The sequence below is a fragment of the Ochotona curzoniae genome, unplaced genomic scaffold, assembly GCF_017591425.1.
Source record: "Ochotona curzoniae isolate NIBS_2020 unplaced genomic scaffold, NIBS_Ocur_1.0 scaffold_3890, whole genome shotgun sequence".
Classification (NCBI taxonomy): domain Eukaryota; kingdom Metazoa; phylum Chordata; class Mammalia; order Lagomorpha; family Ochotonidae; genus Ochotona; species Ochotona curzoniae.
The window spans coordinates 31,523,413-31,538,074 of record NW_024467115.1 but is presented as its reverse complement, the minus strand read 5'-3'; the positions used below and the strand labels follow the sequence as shown (position 1 = coordinate 31,538,074).

The 14,662-nt window shown below is 46.8% G+C and overlaps 1 protein-coding gene across 4 annotated transcripts; it reads left to right on the top strand.

Moving 5' to 3' along the window:
* Nucleotides 1-639: 639 nt before the first annotated feature.
* Nucleotides 640-11,470, top strand: MTRF1L (mitochondrial translation release factor 1 like). 4 transcript variants are annotated; one of them, XM_040965467.1, is made up of 7 exons: nt 640-898; nt 3,838-3,917; nt 5,337-5,412; nt 6,285-6,448; nt 8,148-8,265; nt 10,187-10,323; nt 11,075-11,470. In XM_040965467.1, the coding sequence occupies exons 1-7, from the start codon at nt 640-642 to the stop codon at nt 11,273-11,275; spliced, it is 1,035 nt and encodes a 344-aa protein (XP_040821401.1). In that variant the 3' UTR covers nt 11,276-11,470. The 4 variants fall into 4 exon arrangements, with proteins under 4 accessions (XP_040821401.1, XP_040821400.1, XP_040821402.1 ...); XM_040965466.1 differs by having other exon boundaries at nt 5,337-5,520; XM_040965468.1 differs by lacking the exon at nt 11,075-11,470 and having other exon boundaries at nt 5,337-5,520; nt 10,094-10,307.
* The last annotated feature ends 3,192 nt before the right edge of the window (nt 11,471-14,662 follow it).

The window sequence follows — 14,662 nt, the reverse complement described above, 5'->3', positions numbered from 1 at the left end:
GTAGGGGTTTTGAACAACCGCCCAGCGGCTGTCCTTCCTTTACACACGTCAAGCCTAGCTCACCGTGGAAGAGAGGGATAGGAATAAACACAACCGCAAACGAATGACCACCTTAGAATCTGACGTTGGGGACTTACGCTCGGGCTGGCACTGGGGACAACTTCCGTGGCTCTGATCTTGGGCTCCGTGGCGGACCCTAGGCTCTCCTCTACTGCCCACACACACTCCGTGTTTAGGAACAGATTCCCACCGTCAGCAAACAGTGTCATCTCCCCCTTGCAGCGGAACACGCCTCGCGGGCCTGGTAGCCTCTCGGCCCAGAGGTGGTGGCAGCAGGTGGCAGGTGGCAGGTGGCAGGCGGCCCTGGCCTCAGGCCACACACCCAGCCCCGCCCCGCCCTTCTAGGTCCCGCCCCGGCAGCCCCAGACCCCGCCCCAGCAGACCTAGGCCCCGCCCCGGCCCCTGGACCCCGCCCCCTCACCAGGCAGCACTCTCCGGCTCACACGGAAGTCCCGCCTACGTCCTCGGGGAGCCCGTGAAGAGCGGCACGTGGTTGGCCAGCTCTCGTGCCAGTCTCCGAGGCAGTGGCGTGCCTGACTTCCGGCTGCGTCCCGGTCCGGCGGCCAGGGCGCCCTGGCCATGCGGATCCGCTGCGTGTGGGCGGCTGCCCGGCGTCTGTGCGGCCTCCCGGCCCTGGGCCCTCCTCGCCGGCTGGTCAGCGGCCGGGCCGCGGCGGTGGAGGAGCTGTTCGCCCCGGACGGGCCTCTGCGGTCCTTCCTGGAGCGCCAGGCCGGAGCTGGCTCCCCGGGGCTGGGTGGTAGGCCGCAGGTAGCGGCGGTCGCCCGGCTGCTAAGCGCCAAGGAGCGGGAGCTGCGGGAGACCGAGGCCCTGCTGCGCGGTGAGGGGCTTGGGTCTGGGGGGTAAGGCTAAAGTGGGGAGTGTGGGGTGAGCCGTCGGAACCGTTTGGTAAGGGTGGCAATTGCAAACGGGACCGAGCCACAGAATTTTGTGAGCCGGGAAGGTCGCTCTCGGGCAGGGCAGGTGTCAGCCCGGGATTGGGACATTGAAGGGAGAAGGCCCGGCACTTCGTTAAGGAGCGTGTAAGTTACACGCTGGAAGAGAACAGGTGCACGCCTGGAGAAGTTCTGGGGAGGGGTGGGGGAAATTGCATTTGTGGTGTGGCTTAAGCCGGCACGCATGCCAGATGGATTTAAAGGTTAAGGTGTGGGAAAATTGTTGCCAACAATATGCAACTCCATTCAAAAGCAATGGACAGTGTCACTCAGCAAATCTTGGGTTCTTAACTGCATCTCATACCATAATAATTATCAAAAGTATGTGTGTATACACACATACTATTGTATATGTATTATGAGAAGTATAAATTATAAGGTATATATATGTATACACACATATGTGGCATAAATTATAAGGTGTGTGTATTTATATATATATATAGAACTGCTTGTCAGAAGTTGCAGCCTGGTGAGAAGTTTTTAAGAAGTTCTATAAACGTATAAGTGAATGAATTTACTTAAGTGTGTTCCATAAAGTGCATAGTGTTGGCAGCAAAAACTGGCATTGATGTGGGCCTGGAAAGGGAGGCAGGGGATTGCCAGGAGGTTCCGAAGCCGTTGACAGAGGCGGGAGAAAAGGAAGCCAGCTGTGCAGGAGCACCAAACAGCTGTGGGAGCTGATGGGGTCGAGGAAAGCCTCGGGCCTAACAAGACCAAGAATTTGCGTTTATTGTTATAGGTAGTGGGAAGTGGGCATGCTTGGAACAGAGAAGTGACATCCTTTTTGAAGAAAACTTCCTGTGGGGGTCATTGCTGAGGATGAATTGGGGTGTTCTCCGGAGCGCCTGCTGGCCGAGAGGCCAGTGCGGAGAGTGTGGGTCCCCACGGAGGAGAGGGGGCAGTAAGCGGAGACCTGAGGAACAGCACGTGGGATGTATGTGTCCTGGGACGGATGAAGGGTCTGAAGTCCAGGAGAGCCCCGAGGCTTCTGGCTTCCACACATGAACGACAGAGATGGTGACATTTACCATGAAGAGGAGCTCTGCGCATCTTAGTGGCATGGAGAGGAGGTGTCGCCGGTCAGACGTGCAGCTGTTGGTCCACAGCCTCGAGGTGACTGGTCAGGACATGGTCACCCAGATCAAGGCATCTGTGGCCTCCCTGGAGGGCATCGCCCTGGAGGACCAGGTGCTCATGGCATGCCCTTGGGGGTGAGGCCGTCCTGACCCCATGTGGGTGCAGGCACTGAGCGTGCTGGGGAGTGGTTCTGGGGTCTCTGGCCCCCGTTGGCGAAGGCACAAGGTCAACTCCCAAGGTGGCCAGGCAGAAGACGGGCCATGCCAGGTGCAGATGCAGTACAGCGGACTCTTTGTCAACATGGTACCCACCTTTGGTGAGAACGGCCCCAATGCCAGCTCCTAGGGACCCCTACAGCTCTGGCACCTGCTATAAAGCCACCTCACTCAGAAAAAGGGGAGGGGAAGGGAGGAGCTTTGTGTTGAACAGCTGAATTAAAAGTCCATGTCAGAGTGGTGTTCTGATGAAGATCTCTATACTTGTCTAGGAAGAAAACCCCACTGACATTGGAGATAAGTTAAGTCATGACAGCACGAATACCTGCTAAGTGAAACCCTCGGAAATAGATGAGAAGACTTGCGGAATATTGCTAGATCCAGCCAGACATGACTGGCAAGGCTGAAAGGCTTGAGGGATAGCAGAGGAGAGAGCTGTGAGCCCAGGCATTGGTGGGCGGCTTCAAGTGGCAAGCCAGGCCGATGAGTGCCGCCGCGGAGGGCATTGAGCAGTGGGCACTGAGCCCTTGGGAGCCCCTGGCTCTGCAGAAGCGGAGAGGGCATCTTTTCAGCACCCAGTGAAAGAGGTGCTTGGCTTCAGCAGCGTTGTCAACAACTGTTTCAATAATAAAAGCATTCTAATAGATCATGAAATTCAGTTACAAGTTCAGAATTTTACAGTTAATAGAAATGATAAAGAAGGTATTTTATCTCTGTAAATTTGGGTGGGAGAAAGGATGGCAACAGTTACATCAAGGAGTGGAAAGGCTTTTTTGAATAGAGAAACCATAAATATTTGGAGGAAGAAGGTATGAGGACAGAATAGGCAGGGAGTGGGTGGGTAGTCCTCATGTTGGTAGACAGTCTGTAAGGAAACAAAGATAGAATGGCATCGCTGCCCGTGACTCGCCACGCCGGGGCTGCCCAAGGCTCGCCACATTGGAGCTGCCCGAGGCTCACCACGCCGGAGCTGCCCGTGACTCGCCACGCCGGAGCTCCCGAGCTGGGCTGCCAGTCGCCACCAGCCTTTACTCACAGACATGAAACTAGGTGTTTCCGAGTCTGATGCTGGGACTGATACAGCCTTTCTGTATTTCTGTATGCACATTGCCTTAGGTAGAGAAATGAAGAAGTGTATTTTGTAAGTTTACACTGAGAATTCAAAACAAAGCAGTCGTAGGGGTAAAGCCGTGGTCGGGGTGGGTATACTTTATAACAATATTGTGTAACCAGTATATGAAATCTAATATTTTAGGTAAATACCCACTTAACACTAAGGGCTTGCTGAAACAATGAAAACATTATAAATTATAAAGAAGTTTAACCAGGTTCTTTAAATTTTCCTGCAGATTTGCTTTAGTTTCACTCATACATTCTAAGTGCTTGTGGAAACTAATGTATACAGTGCTAATTTTAATGAATGGCTATTAAAGGCAGTTTAATTCCCCAGTAGTGACACCGGCAGTACAGCTGTTCCTCTGAAATCCTGGCAGTTCATGGAAGCATTGATTGTTGCCTTTTCCCCTCAGATGAGAATGAAGACTTAAGGAAACTTGCCGAGAATGAGATAACTTTGTGTCAAAAAGAAATACTGCAGCTCAAGCAGCAGGTACGGTACCTGCAGACAGAGCCTCCTCCCGCGGCCTTCGCTGTGTGAAAGCCGGCCCAGAAGCAACTAGATCAGCACTGTTTAGAGTAAACTTTTTTTCCAGCTTTATTGAAATAGAACTGACATAAATTGTAACTTTTTTTTTAAGATTTAGTTACTTTTTTATTTGCAAGGCAGACTTACAGAGAGAAGGTGAAGTAGTTCTTCCATCTGCTGGTTTACTGCCCAAATTTCATCTGACACCATAAGATGGAACTGTTAGCCGTGGGTTAGCAGCACTTCCCAGAGTTAAGAATTGAAATGGATCACTTCTCGGCCTTTTGGCCAAGATCAAGTACAGAGCTGAAATGGACTGCTCAGCGGGATATCCTGCTTATACTGACAAACTGGTATGTGTTGGTAGCTGGAACTGGTGGACCTAATCGCAAGTTTTTATCCCAGAGTCCCTTAATGGTACATGCTTGTTTTGTAAGATCTATTTTGCTTTTCTTTGCAAGGCAGAGCTATAGAGAGGAGGGTAAAGACGAGACAGGATTTCTCTTACATCCATGGTTCACTCTGAGTTACTGCAACAGCCAGATCTAAGCTGACTCAAAGCCAAAAACCTGGACCTGGAATGTCCTCCCAGTCTCACATGTGGGACCAGGGGCCCAAGGCTTGGAGCCATCCTCTGCTGCTTTCCCAGGCCACAGGCAGGGAGCTGAAAGGACAAGTGGAGCAGCCGGGGCACAAGCCGGCACCCATCTGGGATCCTGATACCACAGACAGAAGCTTAGCCCAGCGTGCCATGTTGCCGGCCCCTAATAGTGTGTGCTTGAGTGTGACGTGTGGTGTCGTGATGGGAAGAACACTGGCCTGGGGCATTGTGACGCCAGCCCTTCCAGTAACAGCTTAGCAAGCCGTTCAAGCTCTCAACTGGAATTAACTTTACATGTGAAGTGAGAGAATTGGACCAGATCATCCATACGGTCCTTTCAGGTTCCCAAACCAACATTTTCTTCTGTTTAATCAAGCTTATCAAATACAATGGAATTTGAGGCTTTCCTGTTTTCGCCATGCTGGGCCTTAAACTTGGGGAGGAGAGAGTTGAGTCTTCTGTGCTCTGTACACAAATATACTAGTATCCGCAAGCACTTCGTGCTTACTAACTGGACAGTGAGCTGCTAGCAAACACACAGTGATTGCAAGGAAAAAGAAAAACAAGCCTGTAAATTTTAGCTGAATATTACTTCCTTTATAATGTAGTGTAAGATTAACAGTTTCTTGAAGACATATAGAATACGGTTCTAATTGGCAAGCAGGTGAACAGCTGTCGGCAAGGTTATTTGCTTAGAAAACTTTGAGAGTTCTGTATGGAATCACTTAGCTTCTTTTTGGAAAGTTCTCAGTCACAGAGAAGGGATGTGTTTCTCTTTACAGATCATTGTGCTTTTGGTTCCCTCCGAAGAAGCAGATGAAAATGACTTGATCCTGGAAGTAACTGCAGGAGTTGGGGGTCAGGAAGCAATGTTGTTTACTTCAGAGATGTTTGATATGTATCAGAAGTACGCGGCGTTTAAAAGATGGCATTTTGAAACCCTCGACTATTTCCCAAGTGAAATAGGTCAGTAAACTGTTCGCTTTGCTTTGATAAAGTGTGGACCATTTTTACCCGTGTCCTAGGAAAGGAACATGTAAGATCATGGGTAGGCTTTATTTACGGCCGGACTTGTAAGGATGCTTAAGGATTTTTATGCCCATCATTTACTTAATAGTTTTAAGTGTCCCAAATATGTCAATTGTGAAACAGCTTTTAATGGTGATGGATAGTCCGATGCTGTGGCTTCAGCCTGCCTCACTGCATCCCATATGGGCACTGGTTCGAGACCTGGCTGCTGTCGTTCCCATCCGGCTCCCTACTTGTGGCCTGGGAGAGCAGTGGAGGATGGCTTTTGTCCTTGGGCACCTATACCATGTGGGAGAGCCGAGGGAGGCTCCTGGCTCCCAGCATCAGATCTGCCCAGCTTTGGCGTCGTGGGCATTTGGGGAGTGAACCTTGCCTGTTTCCTGTGTAACTCTAACTTTCAAATGAAAATTAATAAAATGTAAGCCAAGAAAATGTAACAGATAGTAATTTAGCAGGCTAATCACATGACTGATGGTCTTTAAAAGTGATCTGTTAGATGTTACTAGTGTCATTTCATTAGCAGAATAACTTTTAGTTTAAGTCATTGCAAGTTAATAAAAACACTGAATGTCATAGCACTATTGAAGTTTTTAAGTATTATTTTAGGATTTTTAGAAAATACTTGGAAGATAGTAGATATGGTGGTCAGATGTTTATAAATTGGAAGGACAGTGAAAGGATTCAATTCTGGTATTTTCCAGGAGGCCTTAGACACGCGTCCGCCAGCATCGGAGGCCCAGAGGCCTACAGGCACCTGAAGTACGAAGGAGGGGTTCACCGAGTACAGAGGGTTCCCAAGACAGAGAGGCAGGGCCGCATCCACACCAGCACGATGACCGTGGCCATTCTGCCCCAGCCCACCGAGGTGAGGCACGGCCCGCCTTACGACTGCACTCTGACCTACAGTGACACTCAGAGGTCACTAAATCGAGTATCTCATTTTGTACTTGGTCTTCCTCACAGATTCTGAACTGCCTTTGAGAACCTGCCCTGTTCTAAAAGTACAAGTTTATAATAGATGGCAATAATGGAGGGTTTAAAACTAACCCAGTTTTGCATTATCTGTGTACTAGTTTTTCTGTACCACTAACATAGACATTGTAAGACCATCTGGTGAAATATTAACCCATTTCAATAAGGACTGGTTTATTTTATGGGGACTTGGCTTGATGTGACAGGTTCGCCATCTATTAAAGCCAAAACTGTTTGAACAACTGTAAAGCAGCTGCTGCTTCATAACTCAGTCACGTTAGAATGCATACGTACTTTTATGGCATTCCTGTGTTACTTATTCTCAGAAAGCAGGTTTGATCTACATTTATATCGTAACTTTGTTTGGAAGTTCTCTTGGGGCTGCCATGGGGGTTAGGCTGCCACTTGTCACTTGCCAGCATCACATGTGAGTTACTCTGCTTTGAAGCCAACTCCCTGCTGTTGCACCTGCGCAGGCAGGGAACTAGGCCCCGTCACTTGACTCCTGTCACCCACGGGACACTGGTGGAGCTGCTGGATCCTGGTTCTGGCCTGGCCTCAACCTGGCTGATGTGCTCATCTGTGAAGTGTGTAGCAGATGGAAGATTTCTCTCTCCCTGCATGTTCCTGTCTGTTGCTGAACTTTCAGATAAACAAATAAGTCTGAAAAGTTTTGTTTTGCTTAGTTTGCCCTCTGAAAAATGATAGGAAATCCTTCTTGGTTTCCATAGTGAAGTATGACTGATTTGAGGAGTTTCTATTAAGTTTTGGGAGACAGTACTGTTTGACTGTATAATTGAGTTAATGGAGGCCTTTTCTGTAATTTTCCTTTGAAGCCAAACCAGTTACATGAGAGAGTGAAGTGGAATAAACAGCAGAAGCCATCCTAGTTACGGGCACTTGGTTTAGGCATCGTTGGAGATCGGAGTTTTTAGTAAAAGATGGGAGACTGAATCCTTGCATCATTTAATTCTTCAGATGGCTGCAGGAGGATGTCATGTGACAAGTCAAGAAAGGCCGAGGGAATGGTGACTTTTACTCCCAGGCTAGTAGAGGGGTCAGAGTGGTCCATGGTTGTTCATGAAACCCTTTTTATACCTAATACTTGTTAGAATCTTACTTGTGTTTGTTTTGTTTGCAAGTAGAGACACAGACAGGTGCCCTGTGTTTCACTCCTCAGACACCTGCACACTGAGGCTCTAGTGTGCATTGCCAGTGTGCCAGTGTCTGACCTGCTTGGGCAGATGTCTGTTCCTAAGTCTACTGCTTCCGGGGGGGATTGCCAGGGGAGAGTGTCATCTTAAAGTTGGGGCCCAGCCCAGTGTATTCACAAATCAAGTTTGTACCTTTGACCTCTTGCCTTTGTGTCTCCATTTGCTTAATTCTACCTCTGATCATGGTAGAAATTTAACAGCATAAACCCATCTTCTAGTTATGCCAACATAGCTTTCTTTTTTGTTCTTAAAATTAAGCCATCTAGATCCTACATGAATTCTGACAAAGAATTATAATTTATAATTAAATTAGTTCTTGCCTTTATAAAGTTGGTATATGTAATTTTTAAAAATCTCAGCTTTTCTTGTTACGTATAGATTAACCTGGTCATCAATCCTAAAGATTTAAGAATCGATACAAAGCGAGCCAGCGGCGCTGGGGGCCAGCACGTGAATACCACCGACAGTGCCGTGCGAATAGTTCATCTTCCTACAGGTGGGCCCCACTGTGGTTCCACTTCAGACACTGAAGAGAAGTTTGTGAATGACTTGAATGGTGTTCCAGGGAGATTGCTCCTTTATACCACACTGTTACGATTTATTGTGAAGCACTTGGTCTAAAGTTTGGATTTTTTTTTAAGATTTTATTTTTACTGAAAAGGCAGATCATATATACAGAGAGGAGAAGATCTTCTGTCTGTTAGTTCAATCCCCAAATGGCCGCAGTGGCCGGAGCTGAGCCAATCCAAATCCTGGAGCCAGGAGCTTCTTCCAGGTCTCTTATGTGGGTACAGGGTCCCAAGGCTTTGAGCCATCCTCGACTGCTTTCCCGGGCCACAGGCAGAGAGCTGGATCGGAAGTAGAGCAGCCAGAACATGAACTGGCACTCATATGGTATCCTGGTTCTTGGAAAGTTATTTAGTTATTGAGCCATTGCTCTGGGCTCAAAGTTTGGAATTCTTACTGGTTTTCCCTTGGCAATTGCAAAGCCAGGAAGAGGGAAGGATGCAAGCCCAAGGAAATTTCCCAGAGTGACCTTAAGAGAAGGTGTGGAGTTAGTCCTTGAAGGCAACCTGTTAGTAAGCAGTGCAGTTGTCTTGTTTTTAGTCAAGAATGCACACTGGCTCTTAGCTTTTTGGGAGAAAAGGAAAACATGGACTATTTAGGAAAAAAGGAAAGGGAAAGAATTAGCCTTTTTATTTTTATTTTTACTTTTTAAGAATTTGCTCTCTGGGCCAGGTGCAATCCTCACCTTGCATGCACCAGGATCCCATATGGACACCAATTTGTATGCCAGCTGCTCCACTTCCAATCTAGCTTCCTGCCTGTGGCCTAGGAAAGCAGTTGAGGATAGCCCAAAGTCTTGGGACCCTGCACCCAAGTGGGAGACCCACAAGAGGTTCCTGGCTCCTGGCCTCAGATCGACTCAGCTCTGTCCATTGTGGTTGCGTGGGGAGTGAATCAGTGAATGAAGAATCTTCTGGCTGCCAGCTTCAGACTGGCTTGGCTCTGGCAGTTGCAGCCATTAGGGGAGTGAACTAGTGGCTGGAAGCACTCTCTGTCTTTAATTCTTGAGTAAAATAAATTTTTAAAAATCAAATAATGAAATAGCACATTCATGGCAGTCCTTGGTTGTCAGAAAGAACACAGGATCTTTGGCTGTCACCAGCTTAAGTAGGTCTAATCGCTATTAACTATCAGTGGTGGGAGTGGCGATTGACATGGTTTTTGTTGTCTTAAATATGGAAACATGGGGTCCCTTCCAAGGTATATCTTGTTAAGTCTGTACTGTGCTGGTGCATCCCATATGGATGCTGGTTTGAGTGCTCGCTGTTCGACTTGCGATGAGCCTCGCTGTCGGTGTGCCTGGGAAGGCAGTGGGAAATGGCCTGAGTCCGTGGGGCTCTGCGCCCACGTGCGAGGTCTAGAGGAAGCTCTTGCTCCTGATGTCAGCTCTGTGGCCATTTGGTGTGTGAGCCAGAAGATGGAAGATCTCTCTCTCTTAATCTCTCTGTAAATCTGCCTTTGAAATAAAAATGAGTAAATATATGGTTTTATAGTTTGGAAAAATTATATTTTTTAAGTTTTAAGGTGTTTACGTGATGGAATTTTAAACAAGAATGGAGGAAAAGTGGAAATCTTAAGGATTTTTAAGTTTTCTGTACCTTAGTTTCTACGTATAGTTACTCAGTGTATTCTTCAGTGTGTATGGCTTCAGTGTGCAAAGCCGTGCCATAGCTTAAACTCCAGTTTTCAATAAACTGTAAGTTGCTATTTATAGTGTTCCTTTTAGGTTAGCGTTTTCTTTTTCTTTCTTCATAAAGGAAGAAGAAAAAGGATGAGATGGAAAAGAAGTATTCCTTAATAAAGAAAGAAGATTTTTCTATTAAAATTCTTTAATTCTCAACAATATTCAGGTATTGTTTCTGAATGCCAGCAAGAGAGATCTCAACTGAAAAACAGAGAGATGGCCATGAAAAAGTTGCGTGCGAAGCTCTACAGTGCGCGTCTAGAAGAAGAGACGAGTAAACGCTACAGCGCCCGCAAGATCCAGGTACGAGTGCTGCCCCCGACAGGCCCCAGCCTCTGGGTCGGCCGTGGCCCTGCGCACTGCCGGGGGTGACTGCCTCTTAAAGAAAGAAAGGATATTAATTTTTAAAATGCTTGTAGGGTTAAAAATATTGTTAGATAATTCAATTGTTGTGTGTTGGAATAATGAAACAAGAAAAGTAGCTCAACCAAGAGTATTGCTTGTCTTACAGGTCTGACCTATTTTCTGTATTCAGAGAGTCTTTTTTTCCCCCCATATTTTACTGCAGTTACTACAAAAGATGTTCTCATTCCCCCATTCAGTTTTAATATTTTCAAATTCTGTGAGACTTTCCTCCTGGTTTCTGCTGAACTAACTGTAGAGCCCTTTTAGGAATTCCTCATTAAGGAAAATTCACCACCTTGTCACCACTCATTGACGATAGTATTTCGCAGCACTGAAGGGTACATTTCAGCTGCTTGCCGGGCACTGCGCATGTACCCTCACTCTAATATTATCTGTATCTTACAGATGGGGAGAGTTTACAGTAGAGCAAGTTGGCAAAAGACAGAATTCATATGTAAATCTGATTTAAAGGCCCATATTTTTTTCTGTATCATGTTGTCATATTGTTGGAGGACTCAGAATGTTTAAAACATGATTCTAGCGTAAAGACTTGCGCTGTAAGTGAAGGCTTTAATTTTTAAATTAGTTAACCTTACAAGCTTGTTACCTTGATTCTAACTGCATCTCCCGTCTGTTTTTGTCTGAATAGGTTGGAACTAAAGGAAGATCAGAGAAAATAAGAACATACAATTTTCCACAAAATCGAGTCACAGATCATAGAATAAACAAATCAATACATAATCTTGAAACTTTCATGCAAGGAGATGATCAACTGGATGAACTGATACAGTCATTGAAAGACTATGCCGATTATGAATCTTTATTAGAAATAATTTCCAAAAAAGCTTAAGTTGATTTGTTATTAATACACCTAGGAAAGTGGCAGCAGATGGTCCGAGGGGTTGGACACCTGCTGCCCGAGTTGGAGACCCCGCTGGAGCTCTGAGTTCCTGGCTTCGGCCTGCCCAGCCTGGCCAGTGCAGCTGCTTGGAAGGTAAAACACCAGGTGGGAAGAGCTGTGTCTCTCAACTGCCTTTCAAATAAACCTTGGCAGCAATAGAAAACTTCCAAGAAAGTTCAAGCTAAAACATCAGAAATACAACAATGAATACTCATTATTTAGGGTCCTGCCAGGAGATACCATTAATTTGACTGATATTAGTTGTTAAGAGGATGTTAAAGAGAACTTAAATCACCCGGATCGGGAAGGTACTCCAGGAAAGAAGCCCTTGGAAGGGGCTCTGCTTGCACACAGAGTTTAGGAGGGTCAGTGGGTGTGGGCTGCTCAGTGATGGGAATGTTGCCTGACCACAGCTGGCGCTCAGTGGCAGATGAGGCCTCGTAAGTACAAACCTGAAACATTCGGGGGCTGCTAAGCAAGACCATCGGGACACGAGGAACATTGTTTTATGTAATCACAGCAGGTGTCTGTACTAGGATTCTCCAGCAATGTGAAGTGTGAGCAAGGAAGAACTGATAATGGTGCAGTTCCAGGTTATAAGGCAGACTGCCGGAATTTCTCTTAGAAGAGGAGGCTGTTGGTTTTCTGTATTAGGGCCTTTGATCAAATGAAGGTCCCGTATCATATATGGTGGACAACCTACTTAGACTGCCCCTAGGTTCACTGTCAAAAGCATATTCTCAGAAATATCCCCCCAAAACTTGACATACAAAATTAACCATCACGGGGCCAGGTGTGATGGGTCAGTGGCTAAATCCTTGACAGGATTGCACAGGAGCACTGTTTGTGTCCCAGCTGCTCTGCTTCCCATCCAGCTCAGCGCTTGTGGCCTGAGAAAGCACTAGAAGATGGCCCAAAGTCTGGGGACCCTGCATCCATGTGGGAGACCCATAAGAGGCTCTAGGCTCCTGGCTTTGGAACGGTCCAGCTCTAGCCATTGCAGCCACTTGGGGAGTGAACCATCAGAAGATCTTTGCGTCCTCTGTAAATCTGCCTTTCCAATAAAAATAAATCTTAAAAAACTCAAATAACCATCGTAGTGTTCAAGCCTTTGTGAGCTAAATGCTTCCAAGAGGATCTACCTTCCAGTACTTAAATGTTGATAATGGCAAAGTGCAATTGAGAGGGCAGTAATCCTGCCTAGAGGGGCAAGGTGGCCCTTAGCTTGGACCTTGAAATCTATATAAAAGTCAGATGCTAAGCAGGGCAGCAGCACGAAGGGCAGGAGTGAGGATGTGTGGTTTACAGTTAATTGGGCAGGTGGATTGCTTGTGCAAGCATCTAAGTTCTGAGGACCTTAATGTCCTGAAATATAGAAGGAACTCTTAACATTCTAACCAAATATTAAATATATCTGATTCATTCAGTGTCCCGTTGTTTATTTAAACATCTTAACACTTTCCCTTTAAACACTTAACACTTCCTTATTATTTACAAATTATTTACTATCTGTTACATGTATTATATAGCTAGCAAGGCCACAGATGACAAACATAAAAACAGTAGGACACAGTCGTTTCCATAGAGCCACAACATCATGCATGTGGCAAGGCTGCAACAAGAATTTGATGAAACGGCCTGGGACAGCGGCCTTGCACTCACTGGTTTTTCATATGGGTGCCAGTTTGTGTCCTGGCTGTCCCACTTCCCTTCCAGCTCCCTGCTTGTGGCCTGGGAGGGCAGTTGAGGGTGGCGCAAAGCCTTGGGACCCTGAACCTTTATGGCAGACCCGGAAGAAGCTCTTGAGATCAGCTCAGCTTCAGCCATTGCAGCCACTTAGGGAGTGAACCAGCAGATGGAAGATCTCTGTTTCTCCTCTCTCTAAATTTGATTTTCCAATAAAAGTAAAATTTTTAAAAAGATTACTTAATTTTGCTTAAAAGATTGGAAAGACACAGAAACAGATCTTCCATCTCTTGCGTCACTACTCCCGTAATGCCTTAAAGCCAGAGCTTCTCCAGGTCTCCCACGTGGGTGCACTGGCACAAGGTCTTGGGTTCTTCCTCCAATGATTTCCCAGGTCATTCCAAGGGAGCTGGGAATGTGGGGCAGGCAGGACTCCAACTGGCACCCGGATGGGGATGCCAGTGCTACAGGTGGAACATCAGCCTAGCCCCAAAGTTCAATCATGATTTAAAGCCAATGATTAAGTAAGCTAACCTAACAGCACTCACACGATTCCATTACACAACATGTTTGTCTTAATACATTGTATAGTAAGTTTTATTTTCTCAGTAATGTGTTAGGTTTTTCCTGGACATGGGAAGCCTACTGGAAGATTTTTTTTTTTTAACTATAGCCAACAGGCAAAGCTTATATTCCAGGGGCTCAATGGAGCTCTCGGCTCCTCTCAAATTTACCATCCATGTCACAAAGATGTGAATGAGATAACAAAGACCATCTCTGAGGTCAAACAGGAAGGAAAGGTAGTTGGTGGACTCTGAAGGTCCTGCACACTCCCAGGCCTCATGCCAGCAAACAGCCTTTTGGCCTTCAGCCTTCTTCCACCTGCTGCCGTGGCGCTCCTGAGCAACCAGCCTCTGATGCTGTGTTACCTTGGTGTGTGATTCTAGCATCCACATAGTAGGAGCTGACATTTCCAAGTCCAATTACCAAATGAAATTGCTGATGGGGCCTGCATTGTGAAAATCTGCAGCCTTCAATGCTGACTTCTTTTATCAGGACAATGTGGAGTCCCCACTGCTGTGCTTGTCCCATCCATGCCCTGCTGGCGCACCTGGAGAAGCAGAGGAAGGCGGTCCCAATACTTGGCCCCACATCACCCTCAGGACAAAGCCAGATGGAGCTGCCTGCTGGCTCCTGGCTGGGCCTGGCTCAGTTCCTGTGGCACTGGAGAGCCAACCAGGGCAGGCACAGCTTTCCCTGTCTCTCCCTATCGCTCTGCCTTTCCAGTAAATAATTCTTTCAAAAATATCTTGCTAAGATTATTGTAATGAATGGCTAATGATTATTTTACAGTGCATAAAAGGAAGTTATTACAATATTCCCTCATCACTACCTCACTGAACTTTGTTCCAATAGATACTCTGGTGATGACAAATTTGCTAAACTACATGGGAACTCTTCGAGGCCTACAGAAGCCACAGACTTCACCTGCTCTCTGGTACTAGTCGGGCGTCCTGGCCTTCCTCTTGCTTCAGGGAGGGCCCTGGGCACGGCCAGCTTAGCACTCAGACCCTTGCTTATGGTCGCGGAAGCGTTCCTGGCCACCCAGGATTCCTGTTCCAAACCCCTACTCCCTGGGTCTCTATCAAC

Coding starts and splice junctions, on each gene's coding strand:
- MTRF1L (XM_040965466.1), top strand. CDS start 640: ATGCGGATCCGCTGCGTGTGGGCGGCTGCCCGGCGTCTGTGCGGCCTC. Junction 5,521..6,284: donor CTATTTCCCAAGTGAAATAG/GTCAGTAAACTG, acceptor GGTATTTTCCAG/GAGGCCTTAGACACGCGTCC. Junction 6,449..8,147: donor TTCTGCCCCAGCCCACCGAG/GTGAGGCACGGC, acceptor TGTTACGTATAG/ATTAACCTGGTCATCAATCC.